Source organism: Branchiostoma floridae, chromosome 18 (assembly GCF_000003815.2).
Source record: "Branchiostoma floridae strain S238N-H82 chromosome 18, Bfl_VNyyK, whole genome shotgun sequence".
Lineage (NCBI taxonomy): Eukaryota > Metazoa > Chordata > Leptocardii > Amphioxiformes > Branchiostomatidae > Branchiostoma > Branchiostoma floridae.
In genome coordinates this window covers 4,146,134-4,160,939 of record NC_049996.1, presented here as the reverse complement: position 1 = coordinate 4,160,939, position 14,806 = coordinate 4,146,134, and the positions used below count along the sequence as shown (strand labels likewise).

At 40.2% G+C, this 14,806-nt stretch overlaps 1 protein-coding gene across 3 annotated transcripts in view; it reads right to left on the bottom strand.

The window, feature by feature from the left end:
- LOC118405289 overlaps positions 1–12,220 on the bottom strand; it is a 16,510-nt gene extending 4,290 nt beyond the window's left edge. Inside the window, exons 1-9 of one of the 3 annotated variants that reach the window (XM_035804713.1) lie at positions 12,090–12,220; positions 10,645–10,818; positions 9,603–9,776; positions 6,844–7,128; positions 6,271–6,363; positions 5,446–5,541; positions 3,122–3,381; positions 2,126–2,325; positions 794–972 (exon numbers count right to left, since the gene is read on the bottom strand). In XM_035804713.1, the coding sequence (XP_035660606.1) occupies positions 794–972; positions 2,126–2,325; positions 3,122–3,381; positions 5,446–5,541; positions 6,271–6,363; positions 6,844–7,128; positions 9,603–9,776; positions 10,645–10,807 (1,450 nt within the window). In that variant the 5' untranslated portion in view covers positions 10,808–10,818; positions 12,090–12,220. The remainder of the gene's footprint in view (positions 1–793; positions 973–2,125; positions 2,326–3,121; positions 3,382–5,445; positions 5,542–6,270; positions 6,364–6,843; positions 7,129–9,602; positions 9,777–10,644; positions 10,819–12,089) is intronic. The other 2 variants (XM_035804714.1, XM_035804715.1) reach the window with 2 other exon arrangements.
- Between the last annotated feature and the right edge of the window lie 2,586 nt (positions 12,221–14,806).

Here is a 14,806-nt window from a genome sequence, read left to right as displayed (position 1 = left end):
CCGGCAACTCCTTTCCCAGCAAACTCCCTTCACGGCAAACTCCCTTTCCCGGCACAAGAAAACATAGTCAACGTTAAAAGTCGCGGACCAACGCCCCCCCCCCCCTGCCAAAAAAACCCCAGCCCCGTTCCAAAAACTGCAAGGGAGTCCTTGTACATTTGTACTACCCTGCATGCCGTCAAGAATTGCATACTAGTAGCCTACGAAGACAAGAGACCAGCCAGCAGACATACAAAAGACACTCGCGACTTCAACCTATCATACACACGAACAAACACTAATAAAAATTGTCCTGTTTCAATATGAATAAATATATGGTGCTATTACAGAATAAAAAATGCGAGCAAGAAACTGGCGAATAAATGGGGAGGGGGGCAAAATCCAGAAGGGGTGGGGGGTGGATGGCGTCAGTACTCTCGACGCCACTTTCCATGACAAAAGGGATGAACTGGGTGAGGCAGACCGGGGAAATATAATAAGGTGATAACTGGCCGCTAATGTATGCATATTCCGCCAACACACAATGCAACACACGGCTCATGTCCTGTCGTGTAAGGTTGTTTCAAGGCAATCTGTAAGGGTATTTCAAGCCCTTTACACGTCCTGCACACAGCAATGGTTCGTTTCCGCGAGATTCTAGGACATGTAAAGGACTGTACACGTCTCGTTCGCAGGCATGAAACCTCCGGATTTTGAAGGACATCTTTAATTTCCAGGAAGGTGTAAGTCAGTTTCCATCCTGGAAATGAGGCTTTTGGTGCAGTGTCGAGCCCTGTTTAAGTTTGGAACCTACCCTGCAGTCTGTCTCGCAATGCCTGGAGAAAGGCGCCCTCTATCTCCGGTCGGCTGCTCATGAAGTTTTCTGTGCTGTACAAGGTCGCTGTCTCCTTGATGGTGCTGTACGCGACCTGGTACAGCACGGGCTCGTAGTCAAGGTCAAACTTGTCATGGAGAAGTCCGACCTCGTCTTTCCTGTAGAGTTTGAAACATATAAGTGAGACCTCATCTTTCCTGGAGAGTATAAAACGTGTGTGTGATACCTCATCCATCCTGTAAACAAATGTAGTGTAAAACATAATTGATACCTTATATTTCCTGTTATAGTATTGTGTCATGATAGTTCATATTTTTTGGGAGTAAAGAAACATTCTTGATGCCAATCTGTGCACCAAACTCTTATACCTGGTGCTTCATAAGAAATTTATGCATGCGGTAGGGGTGGGTACCGGTACAGAAAATCCAGGTCCAGGTCCGGTTCAGGTCCAAAGGATCAGGTCCAGGTCCGGACCTGAACCTGGACCTGATTCAGTATGACTCATACCAATGGTCCATTTCACTACAAAGAAATCTGTTTGGTGGAGTATTAGACGTACACTGGCGTTTTAAAATCCTACAACGCTAACTGCACCTGTACGATTGGCTGTAAAACTTGGTAGAAATTACTGTAAACTCTACTCTACTTCACTCTTGTTGTTTTCTTCCACTTGCAAGCGCCAAAACGTGTGAATGCCTGATAAAATAATCTGTTAATTTTCTAATCGGTCCAACATCCGGTCCACCAAATTTTTTCAGGTCCGGTTTTTCTGGACCGGTCCAATAAGAAAAACCAGTTTTGTACCGGTACGCTGTACCGGTACCCAGCCCTAGCATGCGGTTTTTGATTTCAAAGCAATCTGATAGTTTGCAGCAATGTTTAACTTAAAAAAAGAATACATTGATACCCTCTTTACCCATTCTACATACTTTTTACAACATGGAAATTAGCTCAGTCTCTTTTTTCGATCAAAGCCTTTCTGTCTCCGGGTCAGAGTTTAAATCTCACTGGGGTTTGAGCTAGGGCACTGTAGTCTATGTTGGAATTGCATACTATTTAGTTGTCTCTCTTACTTTTGCTTGTCCCCAAGCATTAGACAATATTTTGAATAACCTGTAAAGCCTATGACTTGTAGTATTGCGTGGGGCAGTCACTCAGCCAGCAAAGACTCTTTCGTATTTAATTTAGCTTGCGGCAAAGGCGATATATTTTTTCCGCTTGATGACCCAAACAGCAACATTTTTCATGCATGAAAAATTTTAATATATGTGGTTATAAAGAAAAGAAAGGTAAGAGGTCAAAGGTCCTGACCTGAGGAAATGCTGGAACGAGCAGTTGACGATGACCTCTAGAAGGTCAGATGTGAAGATGGCAAGGTCGTTGAGCCGCACCACGTGTGCCCCCCGCGGGAACAACTTGAACTCGAAGTCGGGCCCGATCGCGTAGCGACCTGTTCCGTACACCACTTTCGTGTTCACCACACCAGTCGACTTCTGTTTCTTCAAGCCATACTGAGTACGGAAGAAGAAGAAAAACTTTTGTTTTACACATTTGGACTTATAACGCTAGTTCACCTTTATCCGTGGTGTAACCTATATAATTTTTATGCTGTTTTGAAAAAAAGGGTACTTAGGAATATTGAATCGATGGATGGTGGTTTTAAATTGCAATATAAACTGTATTTTCAAAATACATCCATAGGCCAACCTATATCTGTTGTTTTGAAAAAACTTTTGAACCAACGTCTGTGGACTTGATATCACGAAGTACCTTTTTTTAAACAACGGACACAGGTTGCCCCACGGATAAAGGTGAACTTACAGACAACTTCAGTACAGTAGCCAAGGCCCTATAATCCTTAATATGGATTTTCTTAATAATGTTTGACTTTTTCTTTCTTCAAAGTATTAGTATTACTGAGAGAAAAAAAAAAACAGCATGAAACTAGAAAGGCCCCATTTTTTTACAAAAATGCAGGATGTTTTCGAAGGGGAGAGAAAAAAGGAAAATCATCAGAAAAGAAACTAGAAAGGCAACATTTAGTCAGTAAGTCTTTCTCCTGGCCTTTTGTCTATATATTCACACACAATAGTAAAAAAAAATGTCCGATTCATACTTAAAGATACATAGGTTACAAAGGCCCCATTAACCTCTATGTACTACTATTCCATTACACTGTTTGACTTCAGCCTACCTGCCTTGCCCCCCCCCCCCCCCAAAAAAAAACTCCTTCGACAACCCCCCTCCTTTAAAGCCCTAATATTAAAAGCATTTCTTATGAGTTAAACTATTGAGACTGAGACTTACATGGTAGTAGTCCACATAGGCAAAGCTGGGAGGCAGAAGCCCCACCAGTAGTAGAGCACACAGTCCTACAAACAGACTGATGAGCAGGGTCCGTACGCTCAGACCCACTCCGTCCACGCGGCGCGACAGCCACGGGAACTTTGGCATGGGGCCGTCTGGTTGGTCGGGTTCTCGTGACGATGCCTGCTCCACGGTTGGTTCTACGAAAGTGACTTGGCGCTCTAGTCCGGGTGCGTTTTCTGGAAGGTCTGTTCTGCGAGCTGAGGATGGATGAAATAAACGCGTTCTAATGACTGGCAATAGGAAATTATATCCAGTACTCAGGCCAATGTGCAATGGCACACCGGTGCAATGGCCTAGTGGGTAGAGTGTTTGCCTTGCATTCGGTAGGTCGTGAGTTCAAACCCCGGCCGAGTCATACCAAATACTTTAAAAACGGTACATGCTTCTTTCTCTGCTTAACACTCAGCATTCGGGAAAGAGTATGGAAGTTGAACACACATCACTACCAGTGGACTAGCCCCCTGCTGTAGTGATTGCGTAGTGTGGCCCAAGGGCTAATGAAACGGAGATGGGCGCCGCCCTATGCGCCATCAGGCACGGGAAGGAACTTTGACTTTGACTCAGGCCAATACCCCTAATATCAAGATGATCACACATGTCACTATTACCCAGTCCCTGCCTACTTTGATCCATTGTCATTTTCAAGCCTTTGGAGTCAGCAATTTTTTATGAAAAATAATATGAATTTTTCTAGTTCATACTGTGTTCAAGAATGGGTGCTTACTTTATTTGTCAGCTTTTGCATTTTACATTTTTTTGTCCAATAGACTTGTCTGCAAGTTGCATCGAAATTTCAGGTGTATATCTTAATGAACGAGGTCCTAATTAATGAGGTTATAATCTAGACAGGGCTCAAAATACTTTTTTCTGCATACCTGCACTGGTGTAGGTAACATTGAAAATTACATGCACCAGACGCATTTTACCTGCACCTTCTCAATTTAGGCATGAATAAAATTGTTCAGGAACCATTGCAATAACTTTTTTTCTTTAAAATTTATACTTTATAGGTGGTAGCAGCCAATGCAGCTAATAACAATCCACATACACCTACATCATATGACATTTATGTGCAAAACTAAAATCCAGTACATGCATATAGACCAGTGCAGGTTAGGTGCAGGTAGACACCAGAAATACAGCTGTACCTGTACAGCTCCAATTTTACCTGCATTAACCTGCATATGCAGGTGGTATTTTGAGCCCTGCTAGAGAATACTGTTATTTTTCAAGCTTACCTGTAATCACTATATATATGTACCATCAGAAGAAAGCATGCAAGAGATAGGAGGGAAATCACACAGGGGTTTTAACAGGGTAGGAGAGTTCATTCAGTTAAGGACAGTTTGTTTACAAGACAATAATCATCATAATGAAAGGGAAAAACTTGGTGAAGGGTACAAACTGTTGTGAGCAGTAAATGTTTTTTCATAGCTTGACTAAACTAGGCTGCACAGCTATACACCTTTCTCACGCGGCCGCCATGATAGATCTAAAACGAGTTCAATGTGGCAAACAAAAGGCTGTCCATCATAATTAGCAGTTCGACCAATGGTAGCCTGCCAATTAGGAAATCGACCAATAAGTGAATGGCTGCAAATTCGTTAAAAATTTGCATTATTATGTTTTTATTTTGCATCTCTTAAGGGACTATGGGGTCAGTCTACACTACTCTAAATTGCTACATCTTTCGGTGCATAACACTTCTTGTAATATCAGATTCTATTATTCTATCTTATATCATGAAAATTTGTGTGGTTTGGGGAAAAACTAAATGGGACCTGATTTTAGAAATAAGTTTTGTCTGTTTGCCTCATTGACCTCTTCTTCGATCTATCATGGCCGCCGCGTGAGAAAGGTGTATACACGTAAGTCTTAAGACTGAATCAGAGCAAAGTTTAATTCAGGCAGTATATTGTAGTGATACGTGGACACACATTTCAATGTACACATTGAATAAAAAAAAAAGTCCACAGAATACCAAGATGACTTAATATGCAATTTTATACACTGTTGTACTGCAGCTTGTGCACTTTTGGAAAGTTGCATGTCAAAATGTCTCCATACAGAATTGGCAACAAAAGATTCTCATTTTCTTTTAACTTCATCTGCAAAATAAAGATTAATGTTTTGATTGGATGATTTGTGAACAAGCTAACCAAAAAGTAAGAATCTTGTGATATTAATTTTTTTCATTTTTTTGTGGGCCTTCTTGTTCACCTCTGTGAGTTGCCTAGAAACACACAATGTTATCTATTTACCTGACACAGCAGTGGATATGGTTGGTCCAAAGCTTGTTTCCATGACAACCTGATTTGGACGGACTCCCATGAGCCTCCATGTTTCTAACGGTTCATCTGTGCAGGGGGGTAGGGGAAAGGGGTAGGAAAGGGGGTGCAAACCAGTCCACAACCATTAGTAAAGCCACCTTTCCACTAGACTGCAATCGCTAAGTGACCGTATGAACAGTGACCGAAATTGGATTTGAATTGATTTTCATAACTAAGTTTTTGTAAAAGTATTACTTACTACCATAGCTAAAAGAAAACTAAAAATAAATGCACAAAATATTAAAAGATTTGTTTTTCGTTCTTTGAAATTTTATTGGAAAAAAGTTCAAATGTTTGGTCTTTCACCTAATATGCCCTGCAGTTGCAGCCTCCAGTGGATAGGGGGCGTTAGAAGATAAAGGGGTGCACCTTGATAGCAAACACAACACCACTACAGTAGTAGACAGTTATACAATCATGTATCTCGATAAATATTTGTCGTTATATTGCATGTGTAGAACAGTTTATATGAAAAGGAAGCCCTTTGTCAGTAGAAAACATATTGTAATCATTTTAAACTTTTTGAGGTAAAAATCACTCAGCATTGGACTTTTTGCAAACAAAAGGTCTAACTCTAAAATACATTTTAGTAAGTTTGCGTAAGTCCCAATTACATATATTTGACTGTATAGTAAGTGTTGGTTAGAAGAAGTTTAGTCTTTTTTCATAAGACATTCCTGCTAACAATGCATTGTACATGTTGCGTCTGTGATAGTTTTAAGAACTATAAGATAATAGAATTTGTAAAAACTGTACCTCCTTGCGCCATGACTGCCTCATAAGAGGGGAGAACGTCATCATACGAGGGAGGTTCGTCACTAGAAGGAGCTGCACCATCTTCTACAGCACCTTAAGAAGACATACATGAAAATAAGACGTCTTATATTTCAGAGAGTATCATTAAATTGATCTGGTACTATCGGATTTTCCCAGATCAAAAACAACACACTCAGCAGTAACAACAAAGCTACTGTGTAACCACCAATAAAACTATCAATATCATACATCAACAAAAAAAGCCACAACAATAACAAAACAACACCAGCAACACTAACAACAACTAACGCTACCAAAAATAACAAGTATGCTGTAAATGCAGAAATGTTTGTGGTAGTTTCATGTTCACGGTTTTCGCGGTGGCCACTTCACCGCAAACTTAAAACCATCAGGAACATTTTTCCATTATAGTAAACTATGTACATGTAACTACAGTCTATGGTGCTCCGCCAAACTTAAAACCACTGCAAACACTCCATTTTCTTGCTACCGCAAGAGTAAATCCCTGCAAATTTAAATGCATTTACAGTAGCCTATTCTGTCTCTTCTTACCTGAGACGGTGACAAGGCTGACACTAGCTGCTGTACTGGGGCGGACATCTTGTCCTAGGGGGGTCAGATGGGTCAGGGGGGGTAGGTTCACAGGGGGGGAGAGGGGCTCTAACCTACGTGGTGTGAGCGGTATTTCTACATCAGCTGGCCCCTCGAGGGGTATGTTCCCCAGGGGGGTGGAACGACCAGAGCCGGGGAGGGGGGAGGTACTGAGGAGGGGGATGGGGGTGAACAGATGCTCTGATTGGTCCTCTTCCGTGGGTCGGAGGTCAGGACTTCTGGAATCTTGTTGGGAGGAAAAGAACAGAATATTCTCACAATGCAGCTAGTAAAAACACTACTGGTCTTTTGATGCTGAAGGGGAATATAAGAGATGAATTTGAAGATCTAGCATTACTATATTGGTGGCTATTATCATAAACTAATCTGCCTATAGGAGTAAAACATTGCATACTAGAAAACTACAAATAATACAATATTGTAGTATACAATCATCTAAAGGTTTGCTGTGAGGATGTTTGAATTTTGGAGCATTATGTAAATTTTAAACAAACTAGAAAGGCCGACATTTGCTTGAGAGCAAATACAGCATATTTCAGCCATCTCCCTCCTCATGTAACAATAGACTGTTTCAAAATCACCTATGTGCAAAAATGGAACACTTCTGCTTAAAATGACTTCTAACTACTAATCACACTTATGAGCAAAAATGAATCTTACAAAAACCCCTTCAAGAATGGACTCTTCAAGTGCACCCCATGTAGAAAGGTAAAATAGACGACTCCAAAAACACTTCCGCTAAGAAATGGAATTTTGAATCATCAGCCGTCCAAAACCATACTTAAAAAAACCTCTGTGCAAGAATCGACTCTTCCTATTATACTCCTATGTAGAGTGGAGCGATCCAAAAATACATCAGCTAAAATAGGACATGGACATAATCACCAAAGTCCACAAAATGAATTTTAAAAAATACCCCCTTCATCGAAGAATGGAATCTCCCAGCACACCCTGTTCAAAATTACCAATAGACAAGTCCAGAAATACTCACAGTACATGGCCTTTTGTATAATAAGCAACCCAGTTCAAAACTGAATTTTAATAAAGTTCCCCGTGCATGAATGGACTCTTCCAGATAACACCAGGCTTGCTGATTGGCTGCCGAATCCTTCTCATGTGTAGTCTTCAGGTGGGGGTCAACTTCCATTCAACAAATGGAATTCAGAATCATCACCCATGTCCAAAACAGAAATTTTAAAAAATCCCCCCTATGTGTAAAAATGGACTGTCCCAATAGTAATCTTATGTCAATTGGTTCAGTGCAAAAACACTTCCGCTAAAAAAGAGCATTGGCATTATCACCAAAGTCTAAAAGTAAATTAAAAAAAACACCCCCTGTCCAACAATGGACTCTTCCAGCAAAATCAGCTCGCTCATTGGCTGGTCATTAATTGGATTTACCTTGTCCCCCAACCACCTGGATGTCTATGGACTAGGAAGGTAGGTAGATAATTGGATCTACCTGGCACACCTGTGGCCCTGACACACCAGAATGACCTAGAGGTCGTTGACCTCGGCACCTCAACCTCACATATCCAAAACTCTCCCACAAAAACCTCCTTATAGAGCCATTTTGAAGTGATTTATGCCAAATATTATACATGGATCCTTTGAATAAGTATCTAGGGCACATCTGTCCCAAATTTCAGGTCATTTGGATGTAATACAATGGTACAGGGGGCCAAATTATACAGTTTTGGTCCAAAAGATGCAATAAAACCTTAATAAAATCTTTTAAGGAGCAGATATGAAAAAAATGAAAAAAACACATTTGGGTATTGGCCCACTCTACCCTTGTGCCAAATTTCAGGTCATTCGGTCCAGGAATGGCGGAGATGAATCACTTTGAAGATTTGACAGGAGAAAGAAGAAAGAAAGAATAAACATTACGAATACAATATATTTCACCATACTATGTATGGCTGAAATATAAAAAGATGCGAAACTTAGACAAGTTCCAAAAATAATTTCAACAGGTTTGCAAAACATACATGTACTAGTACTTCTTTTGCACAACCAGTTATGTCTTTTTAACTGCTTTCATTATCCTTTTTCATTCCTAATCATACATTAATTAGACATCTTTCTAATAAGCTAGATCTATCCTCAAAAAGATATAAGGAAGATGTCTGATAGAGATAGAAACATAACTGGTTTTGCATTTAAGAAAATGCCAACGTCATATTCATAGCTAGACCTACATAGCCCGGGTACCATCCGGTTTGTCATGTACTGATGTAGTTTGCTCTGCTTTTACTATTCACAATATAAAGTCACTTCTTGCTTTGACTTTAATGATCACTACAATCTTATATACAGTCGCTTGTCTGCTGTTCCATCTGGGAACCTTGACACCTCTAATGTCTGGAATTGTCCAAATTTTGGACAAGGGCGCTGATTGGTCCCTACACATGAGCGAATTAAGGAATGGGTTCAAGCGCTCATTCGAACAGGCGTTCAAACACCCAAAATGCCCTCCATCCGCTTGCGGGATGGCCTGTTGCTATCAAACGAGCGCCATGGAACCCATTCTTTAATTTACTCATCAACTGATACCTCCAACAAAAGATTTGAATACACAGTTCTCCAGACAAGTAGCAAAAGCGAATGTAAGAGCGAATTACTACCTGATGGTACCAACTATGTTAGACCAGTTTTATGGTGAAATCTAAGTATATATAACAGGACACAATTCTTACCTTGTCTTCTGTCCTCGTTAGCGGGAACCATAAACGAAGTTTCCTCCTCGTTACCCTCCCCATCCTCCACCTGGATCGTTACTGGACCTTCCCTGGTTTCCATGGCGATCCCTTCATCCTCTGCAGATGTCCTGACAGGTCTGTTGTTATTATTAGGGTTTGGCTGTTGGGGTCCTGTCATAAGAATTAAAACAGTATTTCAGAGAGAGAAAAATTAATATTTGTTTATCAGATATTTGGCACAGGTCCAAATTACAGGATAATTAAGTACCGGTGCTGTACTGATATAAATTTACACACAATGATCATTTTGTGACTGAAGATGCGAATAGAAAAAGACGTTAAATGTCGCGCTGAAACATGAGATCAGAGCCATCTTTCAAATTAGAATGGCCTTATGTGACACCAAACATGATACCTAGGAACAGCATAACTACTAGTACTATATTAGAACTATAGAAAATGTTTCATTTCAACGACACCGCATTTGCCAGTGTATTTCATGCAATTATCCGGTTGGTGTAACAAAGGGAAGTTATCCAGCTGGACTGCATGAACTTGAGACTTTGAGATTTTGTGCAAGTCACAGAAGTGTGCAGTAATCCGTTGTGCACTTAACTGGCTACCATTGTGCACTTAACTGGCTACTACTGTAGCAATACATAACAGATCTTTCAAGCGGGGAGTTTTATTCAGGTATAGGTACAGGTCCCGATGTTACGTTTAGGTAATAGTTAGTAGATATATGTGGAGAAGGAGACCTCAAGCCAACCGTTCACACTTACGCCACATCTTCAGAAAAGACGCTGGAGCCGCATGTTCCCCGTTTAGGAACTTTATTTGAACCGACACACAACAAACATGTTTCGCCGTGTGGCTTCCTCAGTGTTATGGGCTCGAATGAGCATAGTACAGCATGCCCTCGCTTTTATAGGCCTAGTGCAAAGTGTACTGACCAGATGCAAGGTGCCCTAGGTGGCTTAACCAATCACAGTACAGCAAAGTTTAGGTAATAGTTAGTTCCTACATTATTACTGCTCACCTGAGTCTGGATCATCACTCAGCTGCACACCTGAAGTCTCTGTCTCTGGGGACACGTCATGGTCGTGGTCATGGTCTCCATCTGAGTCACTCATCACCTCAATCACTGTCACTGGGCCTGTCCTGGTCTCCATGACAACATCCTCAACATCATCTGTCTCCATGGTAACGGTCACTGAAGGATTTAAGATTCAAGTCAATCTTTATTTGTTTAAGGAAAATTTAAAAAAAGGTACAATCAAACTTAAATATCAAGATGTGAACATATGATCTTGAAGCACATTAAAGCAACGTTTCAGTACAGTGGTTTGTACCAGTGCAGAATTTAGAAATTGATAATATTAGGGGCAATAATTTGGGGCTTGGTTTGTCATCCATACAGTCCATACTCAATAAATCATATTTAGAATAAAATCTTTCATTATTATGTAACCCTGGTTATCTATATTTAGTACAAGTTACTACAACTACTACATGTAGTACAGTTCTTTCTAAATGCATTAATTAAAGAGAAAACAATGGAAGGCTAAAATGCAATGGGAGGAAACCAAAACCTATATAAAACTAGTGTTGGGGATTACTTGTTCGAAAAAAGATCAAGGCGCTAATCACTTCTTACGGTGAGGACACGAAGCTCATTATCGACCTTATTGACATTAATGAGTTGGCAGCACCGAAATCTGGTGTTCACCATAAACACGTACAAGATGGAAATTACGGCGTGTTTGCGTTTTCGAATTTCCGAAATTACGGTAATGTTTACGATATTAGTGCTACTGTAAGCTGTAGGGTCAGCCTACACGAGAAATGCACCTAAATTAATGCTGTGATCGATAGCAAGCCATCTTGTTTACATTTGGTATACTCGAAACCCCCAACACCAACCTCTGGACCGGGCAGCGGTTTCCGCCGACTGACCGGGCAGTCGTTTCCGCCAACCCGTAGTTGTAGGCAGGATTCAAACTCTCAACCTTTAGGCCGAATTCGTGTCATGTACTAGTAGATAGGGTCGCTTGTCAAGAATAGACTATGCAAATTGACAGGAGGTCAGGGTCATATTCCAGAGAAATGAAAGAGAGAAGTTAATTTCCTGTTTCGACTGAATGCAGAACTGGAATTGATCATGATCATTACTAGTACTAGTAGGGCATTCCAAAAAGGGGGGTAAGGACACTGCATTTATGACCCCCTCAGTCCTGAAACCTAACGCTCCACCCCCCAGGTCCTAGTCAAGTCCCGAAAACTGATTGCATTGATCAAAATGTGAGTTGAAAAGAACAACAACACGTTTATTATCTGAACAAACCATGTGATGATTATTCATATGATGATGAAATAACTTAGTTACGAACTTCACAAAATTGTCCCTATCCAAACCACAGATAAAGTTAGCTTTATGAAACAAAGCTCACCGGACGCGGACTTAGAAACAACTAATCTACCCACCTCTTATGATATTTGATCACAGAACAGAAGAAAACCACCGCAATCGGCGTTTTGTTTCGCTATGTTGTTGTTGTCATGTTTTTCTGGCAGCCATGTTGAAAATGATTGACCGCATCACACCACCCTTAAGCGGACTGATCTAAGATTAAGCAAAGTGACGAAGACTAAAAATTTAGCACATTTTACAATATTAAGAACTTAAATGGCAAGAAAAAAAGATTAGATGAAACAAAATACAAAAATTGTAAACTTTAATTCCACTGATAGACTGTAAAGATGATTGTTGGAATGGAACTATTTTCTATCATGAGTTGGGAAAAGTGGGTGCGGCTGTTGCAGCACCCTTCAACAGCGCCGCCTAGCGATAACGTAATGATTCGCCACCCTTCAAAATCAGAAGGGAAGCACGAAAGACGAAATACAGTTACTGTACTACCAAGGACGTTACATCAGTTGATGTAACGTCCTTGGTACTACTTTGGATTTCATTTGAAATTTCATTTCATTTTCATTCAAACAAGATGTTAAAGTTATCATTTCTATGTGCTTTTATCATCTTTATTCTAATGTCATAAAAAATGACACTACAAGGTCCTACAAGTTAAGAATTTACAAACAAAAAAAACACTATTAACTTGACATTTTATCCATTCATTTTTATAAACAGGTGGTTAACCGTTGAGGAGTATAAAAAAAAAGTCTGGTATTGGCCCAGAGCCCCACACGCCAGTTAAGTTTTCAAACCATTATTGCGGGGATATGCACAAGTGCAACTAGTTATGGACTAAACCTTGTTGTAATAACTTCAAGATGTCTTCTTTTAGTCTCCAGGTGGGCGACGGGTACATCAGGTTGATTTTCTAATTTTGCACATGGGCCCCCGCTTTGCAACACAAAGAAATTAGTAGCAGTTGCTAGCCTCCTTCACCGGCCTCTCTGGGGGCATTGGCGTAAGTTGTAAGGGTAAACGAGTCAAGAATATACAGTTTTCGTGTATAGAAATCTTGAAAATCCTAAAATAATACATTTTGAAGTGCTGTCTTACAGGCATGTAGTGTTTGTCTGCTATTTCTTAAACCTGAACATAGACAATGACAACTAAGTTTACAACAAGACAGACTGAGACATCAATAGTTTGCCAAGCTGAGAGTGAAAATTCCTCGAGTCACACAAAGACAGTATGCAGTACTAGGAGTATTATACATTTTCATTTCACTCTTTTATTAAAACGTGTTTTCTTCCAAATTGATTCAAACTTGAAGTGTACATCGGTGTGAGAGAAACCCATAAAGCAATTAGTCACAGATGGTAAACTTGTCTTGTAATTTGTAGGGAGATCACGACTGAAATATAACGTTATATGTTTCAGATTCTGAAACAAAGCAGCACTTAAAGAATACAACACGACAGGTTTTCAGTTCGACAGTTTCAATGAAACTTCATTGCAGACCGCTACTGTTAAATGGATAAGTTATATGCATGCACAGCTTTCATCACAGTTATATGCATATGGCTGTTGCAAAATCTAAGATCGATTGTCTTTTATAGTTTAAATCATGGTAAAATGAAATGGTCAGGGACATATGACAAAAATCAAAAGGCATGCTCTTATTTCTAGAACAATTGATGGACAAACGTGTTAACTTTAGGACTAGGCACTCCTTGGTTACATAAGATATGTCAATAAATAAACTCACACAGGAGACAAAGGTTTTGAAGTTTGAAATGGTCCCCTCGACAAATGTACACATCAACTTGACCGTGAGGTCAATTTGCGGATTTGGTACAACGGTCAACGTCCGGACGGTCACAAAATTAAATGTCGCTCAATGACTCAGCAACCGTAAGAACAACTATCAGGGCTTGATATTAAATAAAGTAAACTTTGGTCAGAACTATTCAAGAATGTATTTCTACAAAACCCCGTTTGGAAATTGTAATGATATGCACCTAATGGTACACACACCTAACAAAACCAAAACGTTGGTACTGAAATAACAATTTGGTGCGAGTTACGGACCGTCCCCGTTACATGTGGTTGTAATTTGACCCCTCGGTCAGTAGGACATAGGGCTGGGTATCGGTACAGCGTACCGGTACAAAACCGGTTTTTCTTATTGAACCGGTCCAGAAAAACCGGACCTGAAAAAATTGGGTGGACCGGACGTTGGACCGATTAGAAAATTAAGAGATTATTTTGTCAGGCATTCACACGTTTTGGTGCTTGTACAAGTTGTAGGTGGAAGAAAATAACAAGAGTGAAGTAGAGTAGAGTAACCAAGTTTTACAGCCAATCGTACACTGGTGCAGTTAGCGTTGTAGAATTTTAAAACGCCAGTGTAAGTCTCATACTCCACCAAACAGATTTCTTTGTAGTGAAATGGACCATTGGTATGAGTCATACTGAATCAGGTCCAGGTTCAGGTCCGGACCTGGACCTGATGCTCTGGACCTGAACCGGACCTGGACCTGAATTTTCTGTACCGGTACCCAGCCCTAGTAGGACATGTAATTGTTGACGCTACCATTCTAAAAATGGGGGTCTCATTTCTAAAACTCATGTTGACATGTATTCTTGATTATAAAAAAGAAATCGCAAAACCCAAGAGCAAACTATGTTATTGCAGTCATCTGTAGGTTTAATATTTGATTCATGATGTATTAGATTCCATTGCGAGAGATATTTTTTGTACCCCTCTGATATGTAATGATTCGGC